This window comes from Petaurus breviceps, unplaced genomic scaffold (genome assembly GCF_028583685.1).
Source record: "Petaurus breviceps papuanus isolate PSGF00001 unplaced genomic scaffold, PetGlider_PUasm1.0 188, whole genome shotgun sequence".
Taxonomy (NCBI): Eukaryota; Metazoa; Chordata; class Mammalia; order Diprotodontia; family Petauridae; genus Petaurus; species Petaurus breviceps.
The window spans coordinates 26,147,097-26,166,546 of NW_027185804.1; the positions used below are offsets into that span (position 1 = coordinate 26,147,097).

Consider the following 19,450-nt stretch of genomic DNA (forward strand, 5'->3'; position numbering starts at 1 on the left):
GAAAAGGATTTTGCCCTGATACTTCCCTCTTGTGAAACTGGGGCGTTTGTCCTGAGTGTCACCAAGCCGTCAGCCGCCATTGTTGGACCCAGAGACTGGCACTCTTTGGTCTGTTTTCTTTCATCAAAATTGATATGTCAGTGTGATAGGTGGGAGCTGTGAGGTGTATTCCTGCTGGCTTGGGAAGGGTGCTTGAGTGGATAGAGAACATCTCCCTCCCCTCTTCCATTTTAATCAGTCCCTTGTAACCAAGATTTTTTAAAAAAAAGGAAGCACATTGGTGGTCCATACTTTCTGCAGTATTCCACACCCATGAATTCTGCAATGAAAAGAGGGAGTCTGGGTCAGTATCTTTGCTCTAGAGCTGGAGGGGCTCTTGAGGGCCTCTAGACCAAGAATAAAGTGAATTATTCAAGGTCACCAAGGCAGTGAGAGCTAGGCAGCTCCTCAGGTCTTCTCTGGAGCCAAGCTCAGTTATTATAATTACATAGTGTTCAGTTTCCCAAACCCAATGCGTGGGGCCAGGAGAGCTGGGAAGGAGGGAAATGAGAGCAGGGGTCATTGCAAAGAACTAGTCCCAGCAAACACGGGAGAAGGAGCACTTTGTTCTGTTTTGCAAGAAGTGCTCATTTCCCATGTGACCCAAGAGTTCTTCCTTCTCTTTTGCAACCTAAATCCAATCCACTAAACATTTATTAAGTGCCTGCTGTGTGCAGAGACAGGATTTAGAGGTGGAACAGACCTTAGAGATAGTCAAATCCAGCCCCCGATCTTACAGCCGAAAGTCCTAGTCAGATAAGTGACTTACGTGAGCTTTTTCAGGTAATGGGTAGCGGAGCCAAGATTCCAAGGTGAGGTCTCAGATTCTAAATTGAGGGTCCCTTTCGCTGACACACCGCCATGATTGATGTTTTAAGGCCCCTTTCTAGAAGACTGGCCCCTGTTCTGTCCCTGCTTGGACCCTTGACTTTACTCTTCCTCCCTGAGCAGCTCCCATGTGCCTCTCTCCCCCTCCGCCATTTACCCAGAATGACCTGGTGAGAACCTTGGGTTAGTCTCATCTATGCTGCTCCCCCCAGGTACTTGGAATAATTGGTATATTCTGCTTGGGCCTCAGTTTCCCCTTTCTCCAAATCAAGTACAGAAGAGCTTTGGAAGTCATTCCAAGGTAGCCTTGAGGCAGAAAGAACTCGACTCATTGGCAGGAGAAGGGGGTTCAAGTCCTGACTGACAGTAGCTGTGTGACTTTAAGCACGTCATCTGGCTTCCCTGGGCCCCAGCTTCATTATTAGGAAATTAAGGGCAATACTAATGTGTGATGTATATGTGTGTGTGTATAATTATGTGTATGTATATATATATATATATATATATGTATGAACATACATATAAATCTCTGGTTTCATCTGAAAATTGAGAACTATCCATCCATTTCTATATCTACATACATACATATATGTCCCATATTGGGAACCCCTGTGCTAAGGAAGTCCCCCTTTGGGTACTGTATTGGTTCCCTTTATTCCTTGTGGGGTCTGGAGTTTAGACAACAGGCAGCTAAATGATACATAGATTATGAAAGGATAGATAGATGGGGAGGTAGAGAGATAGAAGAATGGATGGGGAAATGATGAAAGATAGATAGGGAGGGAGGGAGAGAGGGAGGTATCCCTTTTGAATGCTTGCTATGTTCTAGGCACTAGGAATATAAACAAGACAGTCCCTGCCCTCAAGGGGCTTAAGTTCCAGTTAGGGAAGACCACACACAAAGAGGAGCTCTGAGGGGAGAAGAGACAGATGTTATTCAGAGTGTGGCTGCAAAGTGGTGCTGGGGGGAGGTCTTGGCCCTGCCTATAGAAGGGAAAAACTGACCTCTCGTCTCAGAGCTGTGGTCCCTGGGGGCAGTGGGTTCTACTGTTATTGCTATCATTAATTTTTATATCACCTTTATTTCTGGAATATATCGACCCTCCACAGCATGTTGTCTTAGAACAGTGAATAAAAGCAGTTCAGCAAGACCACTCACAAGTGTCTGACAGTTTGTGCAGTATTCTGTACCCATAGTCCCCCACCTCTGCAAAGAAGAGAGGAAAGTACATTTCCCAACTCTGTGTATCCTGTGTTGTCCCCCACCCCCTAGGAAGGATTGAGCATTTCAGATGTGGGTGCCTGGGGACCACTCAGAGCCAAATCTGTACCATTTAGTCACATACCGAGGTCTTTGCTGGGCTCACGGATACTCTCTCAAATAGCCAACGTTTCTGTTCTTTCTTGTCTTTTGGCAGAACCAGCTGCTTGCTAAAGGGCTCCTGTTTGTGGAAGAGAAGGTTCACCTGTGTGAAGGCGAGTAAGAGGGGCCCCCCTGGAAGTGGGTGGATAGAGGCCTCTGGGAGGTGGCCTGTGATGTCTGGGCAGCTGGGACACATCTGTCCTCAGTTTTCCTGGGCCTTGGCACTCCTCTGCCAGGGCCAAATAGAACTCTGTGAGGCTTTATCGGGCTTTGTTGTTTTAGAAGAAGGCAGGATGGCTTCTCTGGAAACAGTGTTTTACTTTTCATGGCTTCTCCCCACAGGCATCTATTGTTATTCTTTAAAAAAAAAACTTTAATATTTTATTTTTTCCCAATTCCATGTAAAAACAATTTTAACGTTCTTTTTTTTTTTTTCAAATTTTGAGTTCCAAATTCTCATCCTCTTTCCCCTTATTGAGAAGGCAAGCAATTTGATATAGCTTATACATGTGTGGTCATGCAAAACACATTTCCATGTAAGTCATGCTGTGAAAGAAAACAGAGACAAGAAAAATAAAGTAAAGAAAAAGTGCCTCGGATCTGCATTCAGGCTTTCTCTGCAGATGAACAATACCTTTCATCATAAGTCCTACAGAATTGTCTTAGATCATTTTATTGCTGAGAATAGTTAAGTTATTCATCATACAGTGTTGCTGTTACTGTGTACAATGTTCTCGTTCTGCTTATTTCACTTTGCATCAGTTCATGTAAGCCTTTATATGTTTTTCTGAGAATATCCTGTTCATTATTTCTTAAAGCACAATAATATTCCATCACAATCATATACCACAGCTTGTTCAACCATTCCCCAATTGATGGCCATCCCTTCCATTTCCAACACTTTGCCACCACTAGAAGAGCTGCTATAAATATTTTTGTGCCCATAGGACCTTTTCCTTTTTGTTTTTTATCTCTTTGAGATACAGACTTAGTAGTGTTATTGCTGGGTCAAAGGGTATGCTTGGTTTTATAGCCCTTTGGGCATAGTTCCAAATTGCTCTCTGGAATGGCTGGATCGGTATGTTACCAATAGTACACTAGTGTTTTAATTTTCCCACATCCCTTCCAACATTTGTCACCTTTTCTGTCATATTAGCCAATCTCATAAGTATGAGGTAGAATGTTTTAATTTGCATTTCTCTAATCAGTAGTGATTTAGAACATTTTTTACATATGACTATAGATAGTTTTAATTACTTGTCTAAAAACTGCCTGTTCATATCCTTCAATCATTTATCAATTGAGGAATGGCTCTTATTTCTATAAATTTGACTCAGTTTTTTTTATGTTTGAGAAATGAAGTCTTTATCAAAGAAACTCACTGTAAAAATTTTTTTTCGCAGTAACCATTACCAACTACGTATTGCCCTCCTATTTTCCCCTGTTTATCCCACTCTCTGTTTCCTTTTACCCTGTCCATTCTCAAAAGTGCTTTGCTTCTGACTTTTACTTCTTCCAAATTGCCCTCCCTTCTGTCAGTCTCCCCACACCCCTCTGCACCCATACATAGAAAGGTACAACACACCTTTCCTGCCAATCTTCTAAGTTGTCTTGGGCTGGAAAATAGTTTCACTCTGTCTTTTTTGTGGGTTCTGCCACTCTAGAATTTGTTTAGAGTCGTTATTTAAAGGTATTTGGAGGAGTTTGGGGGAGATCTCAGGGGAATCCCTGCCTTTACTCCTCCATCTTGGCTTGGACCCTGTTATTCTTAATTTTTGACATGACTAACCTGGATTCCTGATTGTAGGATGAAGGTTCGGTTCAGCTGGGAGTTCTGATCCGGGTTGCCCTCCTGCAGATGGAAGGGATGTCTTTTGGGAGTGGTTTAAAGTTTGATCACAGGCCAAAAGAGCCCCATCTTCTGGGAGCCATCAGGGCTGACCCTCAGAATGGATAGGCAGCCATTGAAGGGGTATAATTTGAGGGATGGGGAGGGGTGGAAAAGAAATCAAACATTTTTGTAATTCCTACTATGTGCTAAGCATTTTTACAAATATATCTCATGTGGTCCTCCCAATAACCCTGCAAGGTAGAGTTAATCTCCCCATTTTTCAGATGAGGAAACTGAGGCAAATAACCATGACATGGCTTGTCCAGGGTCACACAGCCGATGAGAAGCGGGGTCTACACTTGGTCAGGTCTTCTTGCTCTGTTCACTGTGCCACCCCTGCCTGCAGTCCCAGCCCAGTTTTTATCTCACGTTAATCCCTGTTCTGGGAGATTTGGGGTGGACGCTGAGAAAACTGGCCCTGAGAGTCTTTTCTCCCTCTTTAGAGGAGGAGGACCCTGGGGCCCTAGGTTCACCGAAGGAGTCGGTGCTTTGTGAGAAAGGCAGTGCTGTACCCTGGGCTTGGAGACAATAGGGGCCTGGGTTCAAATCCTGCCCCATCACTCATCATCTGGGTACGTTAGCAGGGCCCCTGCACCTCTCTGGGCCCAGTTTCCTGTTCTGTAAAATAGCAGTCCCGCCTGTGAGGTTCCGGTGGAATCCTTATGTGAAATGTTATGTTAAGGGCAGTTATTATCCTTAATCACAGAGGCTGCTGGTCCTTTGACCTCCCCCTGAACCTTTAAGATCTGGAAGGGGCCTTAGAGATTCCCTAGCGAGCACAAATCCCTCGTTTTAGAGCCCGGAGCAGAGGACGGAGTGTCACAGGGACCAGGGTTCAAATCTTGCCTCAGACATATAACAAGCATGGGGTCTTGAGCGAGCCTCTATCTAAGCTTTCCTGGCCTCAGTTTTGTCATCTGTAGGGATAACTATCATTTATAGAGCCCCTCCTGGGTGCCAGGCACAGTGCTAAGTGCTTCACAGATATTCCCAGGAGGTGGGTGCTGTTATTTATCCCCATTATACAGATGAGGAAAACAGTGAGGCAAGCAGAGGTTAAGTGACTTACCCAAGGTCAAACAGCTAGTAAGCATCTGAAACCAAATTTGAACTCATATCTTCCTAGTATCCTATCCATTGAGCTATCTAGCTCCCCCTATACATTGTATATATGTTTGTATATATTTTATATGTATGATGTGAGCTCCCTGAGGGCAAGGTGGTTCATTAGTCTTTGTGTCTTTAACTCCCAGTGCAGTACCTGGCATACAGCAGGTAATTAATAAATGCTTGTTGATTGGGTGACGTAGGAGAGCCAGGCCTTCAGACCCTAGACCCTGTCCTTTTTCTGCTATTTCATGCTAACATTTGAAAAGAAAACAGTGAGTTTCTCCCCCGCTCCGAGCCCCCATGGTTTTAAGAGATACTTTCCCCTTCGATCTCACCTCCTGTAATATCCACTGAAAAGTTCATATGCTTGTTTTCCAAATTCACCCTCTTTCCCAGGTTATTTCCTTCAAAGGCAGCCCTAGAAAATGTGACTCTGTTAGCACCCATATTTCCTATATTCTCCCTCTCTTCCCTTATTTTTTCCCCCACTAAATAAATAGCATCTTTGGGGAAAATCACTAATGCATCTCCAAAGCTGTGTTCAGTCAAGCTGAGTTTGCCGTCTCTTACTATCTAATATGAACTGACCTAATTTCTTGGCCTCTCAAGAACAAACACAGATTACAATCAATTCCATTATCTAGGTCAATAAATAACAATAGATACCCACGGTCTTCCCCCCCTGCCTCTGGCAGACCATTTGCACAGCAAAGGTGAAGCCCCAATCTTGACTTGCATGTGGGCTATATACCATGTGGGTCATGGGTGAGTCAGGGTGAGTCTTCTGGGAGACAGTCCTGCCTGCCTGCCCTAGAGATATCTGAAGGGCTGGGGGTGGGGGGAGAGGAGAGGAAAGGCAGGAAGATAGTTGACATTTTTTATACCCTCTGCTAGAAGTTATGGTTTCTAGGGTATCTGTCTTTTTTTCTCCAACTGGTGCCTTAGTGATTTCAGAAAACGCACCAGAATTACAGTGTGTTGTCTGCACACAGTTAGCCTCTGCTAATGTCCACCAAGTATCTGCTCAATGGGGGCTAAACATGGGGTAAGTCAAGGGAAGGGTCCTTGGTTCCTCATCAGTCATCTCCAGAATGATGCAATAATAGACTCCCATTTATCTGGTACCCATATAATCAGATGTGTTTCTGCAACATTGTACATTGTGGACCAAAGGATGAGTTAAGACAGACCCCAGATGACATATATACTGTAGCATCGTAGGATTGAGAGTCAGTGAGGTCCCTTAGCTGTCATCTACTGCAGCCTGAGGCAAGGTGAATTGAGCTCACACAGCTAGTAAATGGTAGAACACAAAACACGAACCAGATATTCTGACTAACCCCCCCTGGCCCGCTCTTTTTACAGCCTCATACGTCACAGACTAAATTATAGTCAAACAAGTTTCAGGATTGCATGCCTTATTGTGTTACAAGGCTTTAAAAACTGATGGCCCATTTATGGCAACTCTCAAGAAATCACAGTGTTTGATTAATAAGCAGGCAGCTTCATTCATCGACCCTTCTAAATAAAGGGGAATTGGTTTTCTCCCAGGGACTTTCTGTTCAGCCTTGTATTAGCTGAGATATTTTGGGACGGTTATCAGTGAATCTGGGCTTGGAGATGACCACTATTGTGTCTCTCTCCGAAAATGATGGCTGGACCTTTGGGGAGGCCTCAGAGGAGACAGAACAAAAGCTTCGTCTTTGTTTGTTAATTCTTTGGCTTCTTCCTTATTACAGATTGGAGGTTTGGGGGTAACCTCTGTCCCTTGTTTTATATGTTTATTTGTCTGTTTAGAGTGACTTTTATTGTTTATCATAAAGTAATTAGAATAATAAAAACGATTCTATGCCAGTCTTCTGGAACTTCTGTCTATAACAGTGTCCTTAGGGTCCATGTGGTAAACTGTACTTTTACCCTGTGGTGCCATTCAAAAGAAGACTTGAGTTCAAGTCCTAGTTCTAATATTTACTATTTGGGTAGCCCTGGACAAGTCACTTTAACTTTCCAGACCCTAAAATGGCAATAATGATTCTTGCACTTCCTACATTACATGCTTGTAATAAGGAAAGTGCTTCATAGGCTTTAAAGCAACAACAAAAAAGGCATTTTTTAAGCTACTGTTATTTGCCAAGCACTGTACTCTTTACTAAAAATACAAAGACAAAAGTGTGTGTGTGTGCGTGCGTGTGCATGTGTGTGTGCGTGTGTGTGTGTGTAGCAAGCAGAAGGTGATCTCAGAGGAAAGAGGGGGAGTCTTGCATCAAGAAAGGCCTCCTGCCAAAGGTTGTGTTTGAGCTGAGTCTCTAAAGGAATCCAGGAGGTGGAGATGAGGAGAGAGAGCATTCCAGGCACGGAAGACAGACAGGAAATGGAGTATGGTGTCTGAGGAGGGAACCCCGAGTACGGCAGTCTGGCTGGATTGTGGAGGGGGATCAGAAAAAGCCTTGGGTAGGAGGTAAGATCTAGAGATGAGCTTTGAAGGAAATTGAAGGATCTGAGAAGCAAAGGTGAGGAAGGAAGGTTGTTCTAGATCCGGGGGCAGCCGGGGCAAAGACATGGAAAGAGAAGATGGAACGTTGTGCGTGAGAATCAACAAGACCAGTTTGACCACATTGTAGAGTAGATGAGCAACAGGAGTAATGGGTCAAGAGAATGGAAGGGTAGGTTGGGATTAGCTTGTGAGGGACTTTGAGTGTCAGTCAAGGAGGTCATCTCCGGTCCTAGGCGTAACCTGGCGCCTCTGCTGTGTGTCAAGCAGGGAGGTGACCAGATCAGACCTACACGTTAGAAATAATCATTAATCACTTTGGCAGCTGAGGGGAAGATGGACTGGAGATACAAGAAGCAGGAAGCAGAGATGCTCTTACAGTGGAGGGTCTTACAGTGGACCAGGTGGAAGATGATGAGGGGCTGAACTAGGCTGGTGGCCTATGGAAATGTGAATTTTGTTGTTTTTGCTGTTACTCAGAACTAACATTTCTGGTCATAAACCGCCTTTGGTCTGGCTTTAAGAAAAACAATTCCATCATCCAGCAAATTGTCTGTTCCAGTCAGTTGTGTACCCCTCAGTCATTCTCCCGAGCTGTAGGTCCCAAGGGCGTCTTGTTCATTCCATACAAGGACAAGAATTAAGCACAATGACCCCAGCTCCCCGGCTTCGGAAACCAGTATCAGATCTAAGAGAATTTAAATGAAGGCCTGAGGAAATTAGATTAGGCGCAAGGAAGCATTTCTCATAGTGGAACATCCTTCCCTGATGGTCTTTAAATAATAGACAGATTCCCATTTTTTAATGATGCCTTTGCATTCCTGTCAACTTCACTTTCTTTGAAGTGGTGACCCTCCTATCCTGTATTGTCAGGAGCCTCGAAGGGTGTTTTGGAGTAAAGAGAAAAGCTTGGGTTTTTTGAGTAAGGAGAAGTGGGTTAAAATCCCAACCCTTCTGCTTCCCGGCTGGGTGGATTACTCAGGCCCTCTGGCCTCAAGTTCTGCGTCATAAGGGGACTGGACTGGATGACCTTTAAGGTCTTCCAAATCATTTTGCCCTATGAATGCATCTTTCTTTGTGCCCTTAAAAAATCTGACTCTTTCATCTGAACAGTTGCTTTCTGGTTCTAGCCATTATGTTGTGTTCTGGGGGCCGGTGTGCTTGCTGCTTAGATGGAACATTCCATTTCCTGCCTACTTGTCTTTGCCCCAGCTGTGCCCCCTGGCCTGGAATGCACCATTTCCACATCTTAGAATCCTAGGTGACTTCATCGCTCAACTCAAGCACCACCTTTTGAAGCATTGGGGATACAAAAACACAAAATGAAATGGTCCTTGTCTTTGTCCTAAAGAAGTTTATGTTCTACCAGGGAGAGGAGTGAGGGGGTGGAAAGAGACAATGCTATGTATGTATAAATGCATACATGTATGTGTGTATGTGTATATATATGCACAAGTGAGTAGAGTGGAATAGACAGACAGAAATACAGATGGACAGATGTGGAAATGGATGGACAGGTGGATGGTCTGATAGGAAGACAGACAGGTGAATAGATGGATGGACAGGGCGAGCACTTATTATGTGGGCATACAAAGTAAAGTCATTTCCAAAGTGCTGATAGCTGAGGGATCCCAGTAGGTCTCACGTAGGAGGTGACTGATGAGCTGTGCTCAGGAGAGAAAAGAGCCTATGTTTAAAATGGAATTGGGAGAGGTGGGGCATGCAAATAAGAAGTGATGATTCTGTTCTTTACCTCTGCCGTCCTGTCTTTCCACATCTAGGTGAAAATCGAATTGACCTTCTGGCTGAAGTATGGGATCACTTCTTCACTGAGACCCTCCCTACCCTGCAGGCGATATTTTACCCTGTTCAGGTCAGTCTCTTTAGAGAAGTTCAGTATACAGGAATTGTGATTCTGCTTTCCATTCCATTAGCTTCCAGGTTTAATAGTAGTGGTAGTGGTAGTAATAGTAGTGGTGGTGGTGGCGGTGGCGGTGGTAGTAGTGGTGGTAGTAGTAGTTGTAGCAGCAGTAGCTAGAGTAATAGGGAGTAGTTAGTAGGTTGAGGGGTAGCTAGAGCATTGGACATGGAGTCAGGGAGACCTGAATTAGAATCCTCTCAACCAGTGACTAGTGATCTGGCCTTGATCAAGGCACAACTCAATTTATTCATCTGTAAAATGGGCATAATAATAGTACGTACCTCCCAGGGTTCCTGTGAGATCAAGTGAGATAACAGTAAAGCACTTTGCAAATCTTAAATTATGATATAAATGTTAGCTGCCATTATTACTGTTATTTTTATTATTAATTAGCTGGAGTCTGTGAGCTGCGAGCTAGTCGTGGGCCATCAGTTTTGGGTATTTTGTTATCTTTCTCAGATCTCTGTGGTGCCATTTTCATTAAACAGTTCTGACTCAGAAGGGAATAGAAGCATAACTATCTTTGACTACCCACATCTGTAGCATTTCTTTGAGTACCCACATCTGTACAGTTGGATGCTGGGAGTCCTTACTCCCTACCCTGTACCCTTCACCACAGGAACAAGCTTGGTTTTCCTTGTTTCAAATAAAGTGTAGAAGGGGAGGATTTGATTCTCTTGTGCCTTTTTTTAATCCTTGAAAAGTTTTTTTTATATCCCGCCTCCCCCAAAGCCATGAGACAAACATGGCTTGCTACCAACCTTGGAGTCCTTTCAGATTTAAGATACTTGCTGAGCCTTCTTTCAGCTTGGTCTGAAGATTGAGTGCTCCCAAACTGGAAAGGGCTGTTTCTGGAAGTAGCAAATTCCTTGTCCCTGGAGCATTGGGGATATAAAAACACAAAACTAAATGATCCTTGCCCTTGTCCTAAAGAAGCTTATGTTCTACCAGGAGGCAGGAGTAAGGGGGTAGAGAGAGAGAATGCTGCATATACATATGTGTGTATATGTGTGTGTACATATATATGTATGTACATATACATACGTGTGTATATGTGTGTACATATATAGAGATATGTGTATGTGTACACATATATAGAAAGAGAGGGAGAGAGACAAGTGAGTACAGCTGAATAGATAGAAATACAGATGGACAGATAGCCGTGGAGAGGGATGAATGGACATAATTTTCAGATGTCATATAAAGGATTCTTGTGGAGGCTGCTGTTGAGTGGGTGGTTCTGACATCCGTCCTAACCATATCTCCAGGCAGAGGAGATAGATACCTGCCTAGACAGTATGATTGAAGTGGGGGTTGGAGTATAAAGCTAGGAGGTGGGAACAGTGAAGGAGGACCCCAGTGAGGCATCCTGCCTTTGCAATCCGGTGAAAGCCCAAAACATTCTGGGAACAGAGAAATGGGAGCATAATAGAAGAAAGCACTGGATTCAGAATTGGCAACCCTGGGTTCAAATCTCAGCTCTGACCTTTTCTACCAGGTTTTGCTACATTTACATGCCAGCAAATATCTGTTTCTTCATCTGTAAAAATGGAAGTGATGATGCTTGCACCTCTCTACTAAAGTCCTACCTTAATGCTTCTGTAGCACCCCTCCTTGCTTTTATTTGCATTGATGAGCTGGATCCCTAGAGAGTTGCTATCTCAGCTTCTAGAGGAAAGACCTGTGGATCTTCATTTCTGGTACTATAGCTTATGAGCCCCCACCCGTGTACTTCCCATTAACAGTCATTAGATACATTTAGCTTGATGTTAGGAGAAACTGCCTAACCATTAGAGCTGTCCAAAAGTACAGTTAGCTGTCTTAGGGGGTAAAGGGTTCCCCTTCACTGAAAGCCAGTTAAAAACCAGATGAGGCAGGGTTAGTGGGGCCCCGACCAGGTTATTATTGAGAGTGGCTCAGAAACCTTAGGTCAGCTGGTCTCCTTGACCCCAGTTTATCTGGAATGTGGAGGTTTTCTTTTGTTAACAGAAAAGTTTTAGAGGGATTTCTTGTTCAGTTCTTGGTTGGACTAGATAATTACCAAGGTTCCTTCCATCTCAATCTATGGTAATGACTTTGGGGTTCATGATAGCACTTTCAGGTACCTGACAAGGGGTGTTAGAGCCTATACAAAGCTTTTCTTGGTTCTTCCCATCCCCACCTCTCAATATTGGCATTTATTCCCTTAATTTTATTTTTTCATTCTTGGTCTAGAAATGTGATTTCATTGGTATAAGGAGCTCATAGTATGAAAACTCCTTCCATGGGTACAGATCAGCAATTGATCTATAACAGAGAGGGTTGCCTGGGTCATCTCCCAAATTTTTTTTCCCCTGTCTGGAGATTTTTCTAATTTTGTCCAAACAAGGAACTCCCAGTTATAGAAAATCCATCCACGATGCTGATGATAGAGATTGGAAACTGTCTGACAGTTATGGTCCTAGAGAGTTGCCTTGAGCACAGGGTTAAGTGACTTGCTCAGGGTCACCCAGAAGGCACATGCCAAAGGCAGGACATCAGCCTAGTTCTTCCCTGACTCTGAGTCTGCCCTCCTGTCCATTGTGCCTTGTTGTCTCTTCTTATTTTGATCCCTTGAATTACTTGTGTTTATTCATATATATATATATGTATTCATGTATATATATGTATATGTATTTTATATATATATATATATATATATATGTTGATTCCCTATGTCAAGCAGAATGGAAGGTCCAGTCTCCTATTTTTTGGTGTGGGAATCTCCAGTGCCTAGCACTTATTAAATGTGTATGGAAGTGACATGGAGACCTTGTGTGTAAGCGGTAGTGACTTATCTTCATCAGTGGAGGGACATGTCACTTTCCTCTCTGAAATGAGGGGGTGAGACAAGGTGACCCCTAGAGCCCATTGAAGGTCTGAGTATACAGTGTTTCGAGGGAATGCTCATTGAATCTACCCCACAGGGCTGCTTTCAAGGAAAGTACTTCATCAATGCTAAAACACTCTGCAGATGTGGTCTTTTATCATCATTGTATACCATCAATATAAGGGAAAGAGTCCTGGCCCTGGAGTCCAAGAGCCTGAGTTCAAATCCCTCCTCTGACTGTTGCTTTCTGTGTAACCTTGTTTATTTAACCTCCCTGGGACTCAGTTTCTTCCTCTGTAATAACAGCTAATCATATAGTAGCTAGCATTTGTGTGGTGCTTTAAGGCTTATAAAGCACTCTACACATATCCTATTTGATCCTCAAACGGCCTGTGCCATTGTTATCCCCATTTTACAGAGGAGAAGACGGAGTCAGACAGAGGTTAAGTGACTTGCCCAGAGTCGCAGAGCTAATGAGTGTCTGAGGTCACATTTGAACTCAGGTCTTCCTGACTTGAGGTCCAGCCAATAACTAGTTGCCTCTATAAGGATCTGCAAGGCCTTTGAGGCCTTCTGCCGCTCTAGAACTGGGATTCTATGAACCTGGTAGTGAAGGCAGTGCCCTGGGAGGAGTGTGGGCTTCAGGGCTGGAGGAGGTGGGTTTGTCCCAGTTGTGACAACAGGCAGATTGGGTGATTTCTCTGAGCCAGGGCTGTTCCTTCGTGTGCAGGATGGGATGGTTGGTACCCTGCTCAGTGCAGAGTCAGGGATGCTGGGGCTTGAACCCTGCTTCAGGCACGTACCCTCTGCCTGGCTTTGGAGGAGTCCCCTCCGTTCTCTCAGGCCTTGGACGTGAGGGGGTTGGATGACTAGGGCTCTGACAACCCTTGGTCATTATAATCTCATGTGTGTTTAATGAAACCATTTGCTCTTTGCTTTTTATCTTTCCTCATGCCTAACCAGGAGATACTGGAGTCCTTTGGGTAAGAGAGACGTTTTATGTGTTTTTGGTTTTTTAATAAGAAAGGAGCTTAAGACCCTGGAGAGATCTGATAATTTGCTGACTCTTTAGGGAATTTTTTGGAAAGCTGGTCCTGGCTTAGGATGGGATTCCTTCCCATGGCTGGGTGCCCCTCAGAAGGGCTGCAATAATTCTCTGAGGAAGGAATGATTAACTAGTGTAGAGGTCATATTGCACGAGCTGGGGACTCCCGCCCTACTATAAAGTGATTCTATGGCAAAACCCAAGACCAGAAAAGGGGTCAAAGTTAAAGCCTTCTTGCCTTCGGGGAATTATGGGGGTGAGGGAGGGTATAGGGGAGGGTTGTCCTTACAGCCAAACCTTCTGCAACAGCAGGATTCATGGCGTGGGATTCTGGATGTGATTGCACCCCTCTGATTCAACCTTAATTTAAACACCAGAGACACAGGGCACAATTTTTATATCCTCCTCTGTTTTTCTTTAAATCTTAAGTCTTCAAAAAAATCATAAATGTAATATTTAACATGGACCCCAGAAGCCCTAAAGGCAACACTCGAACCTTTTCATAGGGCAGACTGTAATCGTTCATGCCCATCCCAAGACACATGAAGCAAATTGAATGGTTCCAGGAACTCAGCAGCAGGAAAGAACAGGAACCAGCCAGATCCCCCAGGATGCCAGAAGTAATGTGGCATGGTGGGGACCTGGAAAGTGAGGAATACCCGGGCTCTGGCTGTTCCTCGACATAACCTGGCAGTGTGATTGAGCAGATTGTTTGAGCCCTGGTTCTGAGGTCAGAGGACCTGGGTTCAGATCTTTCTTTTGCTTGCTACCCATGAGACCTTGAACAAATCACTCAGCCACCTGGGCCTCAGCCTCCTCTCTTGTAAAATGAGTGGGCTGGACTTGGTAGCTTCTGAGGCCCCCTCCAGATCTCCTTCTGTAACCCTGTGATCCAGGTGACCCTCCAGGATGGTGATACAGAGAGAGAACTCGCTGATCTTTATCCAAGGAGGAAGTTTTCATGCTGATGAAATCACAGGTCTGGACCCCAAAAAATCCCCACTAAAAAACTGCCAGATACTACAGTCAGATTCTCTGGTTAATAAGAAGATAACCCAGAAGATAACATTGAATTGAATCAGCATTTCATGTATACTTGCAGACAGGCCCATTCAACATATAATTAAGCATCTACTCTAACTCAGATGCTATGCACAAGAAAAATTTGGTGTAGTGAGAAGTCATCTTAGGTCAACAAACATTAAATGCTGATAGTATTTTAGAAACTGGCCTAACTCTGCGAATACAAATGTAAGAAAAGAACACCAACATAGCTAGGCTCCCAACCCACGGCACCATCTTGGACAAGTCCTTTCATTTTCTGGACTTCAGTTTGGTAGCGTAGAAGACACATTAGCTCTTAAGGCAGAGGATCTAGGTTCAAAGGCCACCTCTGTCACTCACTTGGTGCCCGTAGTCTCATCACCTCTCCCCGGCCTCAGTTTCCTCAGCCACAACACGAGGGGGTGGCCTCTAAAATCCTGTTGGTTCAGTCTATGGTCCTCAGGACTCTGCGTTAGTCCTTCAGATTCTAACACAGTATGAAATACGTCACTTTACAGAAGTTGCTTCTGTAAAGGATCCCCAAAGGAAGAATTGGGGTTCTAGCATGGAATTCTGGTGACATTATTTAGAATTCCCCTGCTTTTGCAATCATTTGCACATCACCAGACATGGGGCGTCCAAGAACTGTGTTCTCTCACCTTCCTTTCTCCTTTCCCCACGGTTATTTTTGCTGAGATCGTTACAGAGTTTGACACTATCCCCACCTCCTTCCCCTTCTCCCATTTCTGTAGGCCTCCTCTAGCTTGAGCCACAGTGAGGACTGCCCTCTGAAGTTGGCCCTGGGATCTCGTGGACTTTCAGGCTCCCAGAGCCAACGGCCACCGTGCCACATTATCTGTGTGTCCCTGGGCAAGTCTTACTCTCTGGGCCTTAGTTTCTTCATCTGTATAATGACAGGTTCGGACCAGATCATCTCCAAGTGTACTTCCAGGCCTCCGAGTCAATTATGATATTCAGAAAGTTCTTTGTGATGGTAAAAATGCCATCAAAAATATACAAACGTATTTCTGTGAGTTATAATCATTGTAATTATCTATAATTACCTAAGTGCGATTATGAATTATAATACTCGTTTTTATTACTAATGCCTTCCCCTGGCATCTACACAGATAACCTCTCCCCTTATCTGCTGCACACAAAGCGCTGCTCTGCATGGTAAAAATTCCTGGGGTTTTGTGATAACATCTGATCTCCCCAGAAGAGGTTTAGGGCGAGGTAGCATATAGATTACTTTCCTCACAACCAAGTGAAAAATTAAACAATGAAAAGAATTTTCCTCCTCTTAAATCTCTATTGGGCTGCACTGGCTGTGCTCTGGTTGAGCAGGATTCCAGAGAAGCAGACTTTGTTTCTGCCCCCCAAGTTGCAGGTTTGTTCTGAGCTGTGGGCAGACAAGAGCTGTTCTGTCTTTTAGCACAGAAGTAGGCTGGTGGCGATCTGAGTTTCATGAGTGGGGGGTCCTGCCCTCAGGAAGCTTCCAATGCAGGGTCACCTGGAAGAGGCCTCTGACTTATTCTTAGGAGCAGTGGGTCAAGGTTGGAGTGCTTGACTTCCACCATCTGCTTTCCTTTGCCTCTGTGCCTTTGCACTGTAAGTCAGTCTCTCATATATGGAATGTTCTCCCTCCTCACCTTGGAACCCCCATCTCTCTTTAAAGCTTGGGTCAGTTGCTGCCTCCTGTAAGAGGCTTTTGCTAATTCCCCAGATTGTTAGGGCCACCACTTCTTGTATCTATTTGGCATTTACTTCTCCTCTCTCCCCAACCCCCATAAGAATGTAAGATCATTGAGGGCATGGGACTTTGGTTGTATCCTCAGCAAGGGTGGCTAGGTGGCACAGGGCATGGAGTGTTAGGCCTGAAGTCAGGTGGACACATCTTCCTGAGTTCAAATCTGATGTCAGACACTTGCTAGCTGTGTGACCCTGGGCAAGGCACTTCACCCTGTTTGCTTCAATTCCTATCTGTAAAATAGCTAGAGAAGGAAATGGCAGACCCCTCCAGTATTTTTGCAAGAAAACCCCCAATGGGGCCATGAAGTGTTGGACATGACTGAACAATAATCCCCAGCACCCATCCTAGACAAGGACAAAGCAGGCCTTCAGTATAGGCTTGTTGAATTGGGTTGGATTGAAATGACAGGGCAGCAAAGTTAGACTTCCCGACAATGAGAGCCCTCCTAGGGGGGATTGGGTGCTTGGGAAACAGTGAGTTCCCCTTCTTTGGAGGTCTTTGTGCAAAGCCCTGTCAGGATATCATAGAGGTTAGGGCCGGACTCTGGTGCCCCTGAAGCTCCTGCCTCTGACATTCCACATGTCTCTAAAGTGCACCAGGAACTGCGGTCAGAAGCAGGCCGATTGGCAGGGCCACATGAGTGGGAGGGAGGGGAGTCATGGCGAGAGGCCAGGGGACCTTGATTGACAGGCCCTCTTCCTCATTTCCCCTGACTCAGTGACAGTGCCACACCCCTCACATGGGTGAGGTCACCCAGACGTCACCCAGATCCCTTTGGGCCTGAGTCAGAGTTTCCCTTCTGTGACAGCCTAACATCCAGGATCTTGGGGAAACCCTGCTTCTTTCTGTGTCATGGAGAGAGGGTGACCAGGAGCGTTCCCCAGGGGAAAGGAGCTTAGGAGCAGTACTTCTGGCATTGGCATTGACCATTTCCCCTGGTTTTTCTCAGGGTTGCAGCTTTAGGGCTGGAAGGGGACCTTGGAGGTCCTGGAATCATGGAGAGCCCAGAAGGACCTTCCAGGCCATCTCTAGACCACCCCCATTCTTTTAAGTGAAACTGAGGCTCACAGAGATGAAAATTTCCTGAGTTACCACAGGAACTAGGGGCCGTGAGGAGACTTGAACGTGGGTCCTCTGACTCCCAGCCCAACACTCTTTCCACTAAGACCCCCAGCTCTTCCTCTTTGTTCTGTTTGGGGCCGCCTTCCCTTCTCTTCTCCCACCTGTCTGTCTCCTGCCTGGTCACCTCAGCGCCAGCTGCTTGCCCCATCCTTTTCTTCATTACACACCAGTTGTGGTGATTCCTGAGGGTTTCAAGTCTGCTTCAGGTGTGAAAATCTTATTTCTTTAAGAGTGAACTCTGTGAGGGGAGACACCCTACTTGGTTTTTCAGAGCCCTCTGCAGCACTTCTGCAGGAATGGACAGCTAACTGGTCCTTAATAGGGCCTTCTGGAATGCATTGGAGCGAATTGTAAAGGAGTAGGGGATGGGTGAGATTGGATGTGTATGGAGGGCAGTGGTTGTAACAGAGTAGAGAAGGAAGGAGAACAGAGCGGAGGTAGGTGGGATGCAGCGGTGTGGGTTGGATTGGCTTGGCCAGGGTGGAGTGTAGTGAAGATTTACCTTCTTGTCTTTCTCTGGTCCCCTCTCTTCTCCAGGGGCAGGAGCTGACTATCCGCCAGATTGCCCTGCTGGGCTTTCGGGACCTCGTTCTCCTAAAAGTAAAGCTGGAGGAGATGCTTCCTGTGGGGCAGACCAAAGTCCCGTCATCCATTGTTCAGATGCTGCTCATTCTGCAGGTGAGGCCATGTGGACCTGGTGGGCCCAGTAGGGCAGGTGCCTGGTGGAGCAGAGCCAGGCCAAGAGGCAAGCAGCCTCCCTGGACCGCTCACTAGGTGGGCAGGGGCCAGGCCAGGAGGCAGGAGGCCTCCCTGGACTGCTCACTAGCTCTGAAGTTGCTTTGACCTTTCCGTGTTCTCATTCGCCCATGAGTTGGGCAAGGATCCTGGCCTTGAGGATGCTTTCCAGCTCAGAAATTCTGGGATTCTGTATTTCCTGTCATTGTTGAGCATGGTGCCTGGACTTAATCAGTGTCGTCTTTGTGCTGTTTTTAAATACCAATCTCTTATTCCACCCAATTAAGCACGTTCTCATAGACCAGTAAATGTTTATTAATCACCTACTGTGTGTAGAGAGCACTAGCGCTATGTAGGGCTGAAAGAGATAAAAAATATGGATGACAGTCCCTGCCTCGCCAAGTGTTTGTAACTTGTATCTTTATTGGATTCAGAGGTAAAGTGGGGAAGGTCATAGTTCAAAGACTCCCAGATCCCAGGCTGGAAGCGCTTGGAGGTCCCTGAATCCAACCCCCTCATTTTACAGAAGGGGAAACTAAGGCAGACAATGATAAAGTGACTTGCTCAGGGTCACACAACTTAGTAAGTGTCTGAGGAAAGATTTGAACCCAGGTCTAAGTACCTTCACCTCGGTGCCATGGGTCCTTCTTGTACCCTCCAGGGGTAGACCAGGAGGGTTGGAGGCTTCTTTACTCCCCATTCCCCATTGAATTAAAAGGCAGAGACAACAGGTCATTCCATGTCTCCTTGGAAGGAGATTAAATCATGATAGAATAAGAAGGTGGCTCTGTATTTACCAGGGTTGGATGGGCCTCCCCAAGGTTTGCCTGATCACTGGGCAGATCCCAGAGACGTTGGTGCCCTTGGTCCCTCTCACCACTGTGTTCCCTCTAGCCTCTCCTGCCAAGCAATCAAGCTCCCCCTCCCTTTGCCAATTGCTTGAAAAATGGCCATTGGTCCCCTGAGTAGTCTAGACTTGGTTGTTAGGGTCTTTACAATCTATTTTCCTAGAGAGTTGGGGAGGGAGTGTTCACGTTTCTGGAAGTTTGGGCCTATTCCCAGCTGGCTCAATCATTTGCTGAAAAGTTGTGTGGAAAGGGATGGCTTTGGGGGGTCACAGGGCCTGGATTCAAATCCCAGCTTTTCTAATTATTATCTCTGTGACCCTGGGCAAGTCCTTTCACACACACACACACACACACACACACACACACACATCCTTCATAGTTGTAAAGGACCTCAGAGATCTTTTAGTCCTGT

General features: G+C 45.4%; 1 protein-coding gene across 3 annotated transcripts in view; it reads left to right on the forward strand.

Annotated features, from left to right (window-relative positions):
- PRR5L (proline rich 5 like) overlaps positions 1-19,450 on the forward strand; it is a 94,423-nt gene that overhangs the window by 61,448 nt on the left and 13,525 nt on the right. For all 3 annotated transcript variants that reach the window (XM_069091443.1, XM_069091441.1, XM_069091442.1), the window contains exons 5-7: positions 2,286-2,343; positions 9,504-9,595; positions 17,993-18,133. In XM_069091443.1, coding sequence (XP_068947544.1) covers positions 2,286-2,343; positions 9,504-9,595; positions 17,993-18,133 — 291 coding nt within the window. The remainder of the gene's footprint in view (positions 1-2,285; positions 2,344-9,503; positions 9,596-17,992; positions 18,134-19,450) is intronic.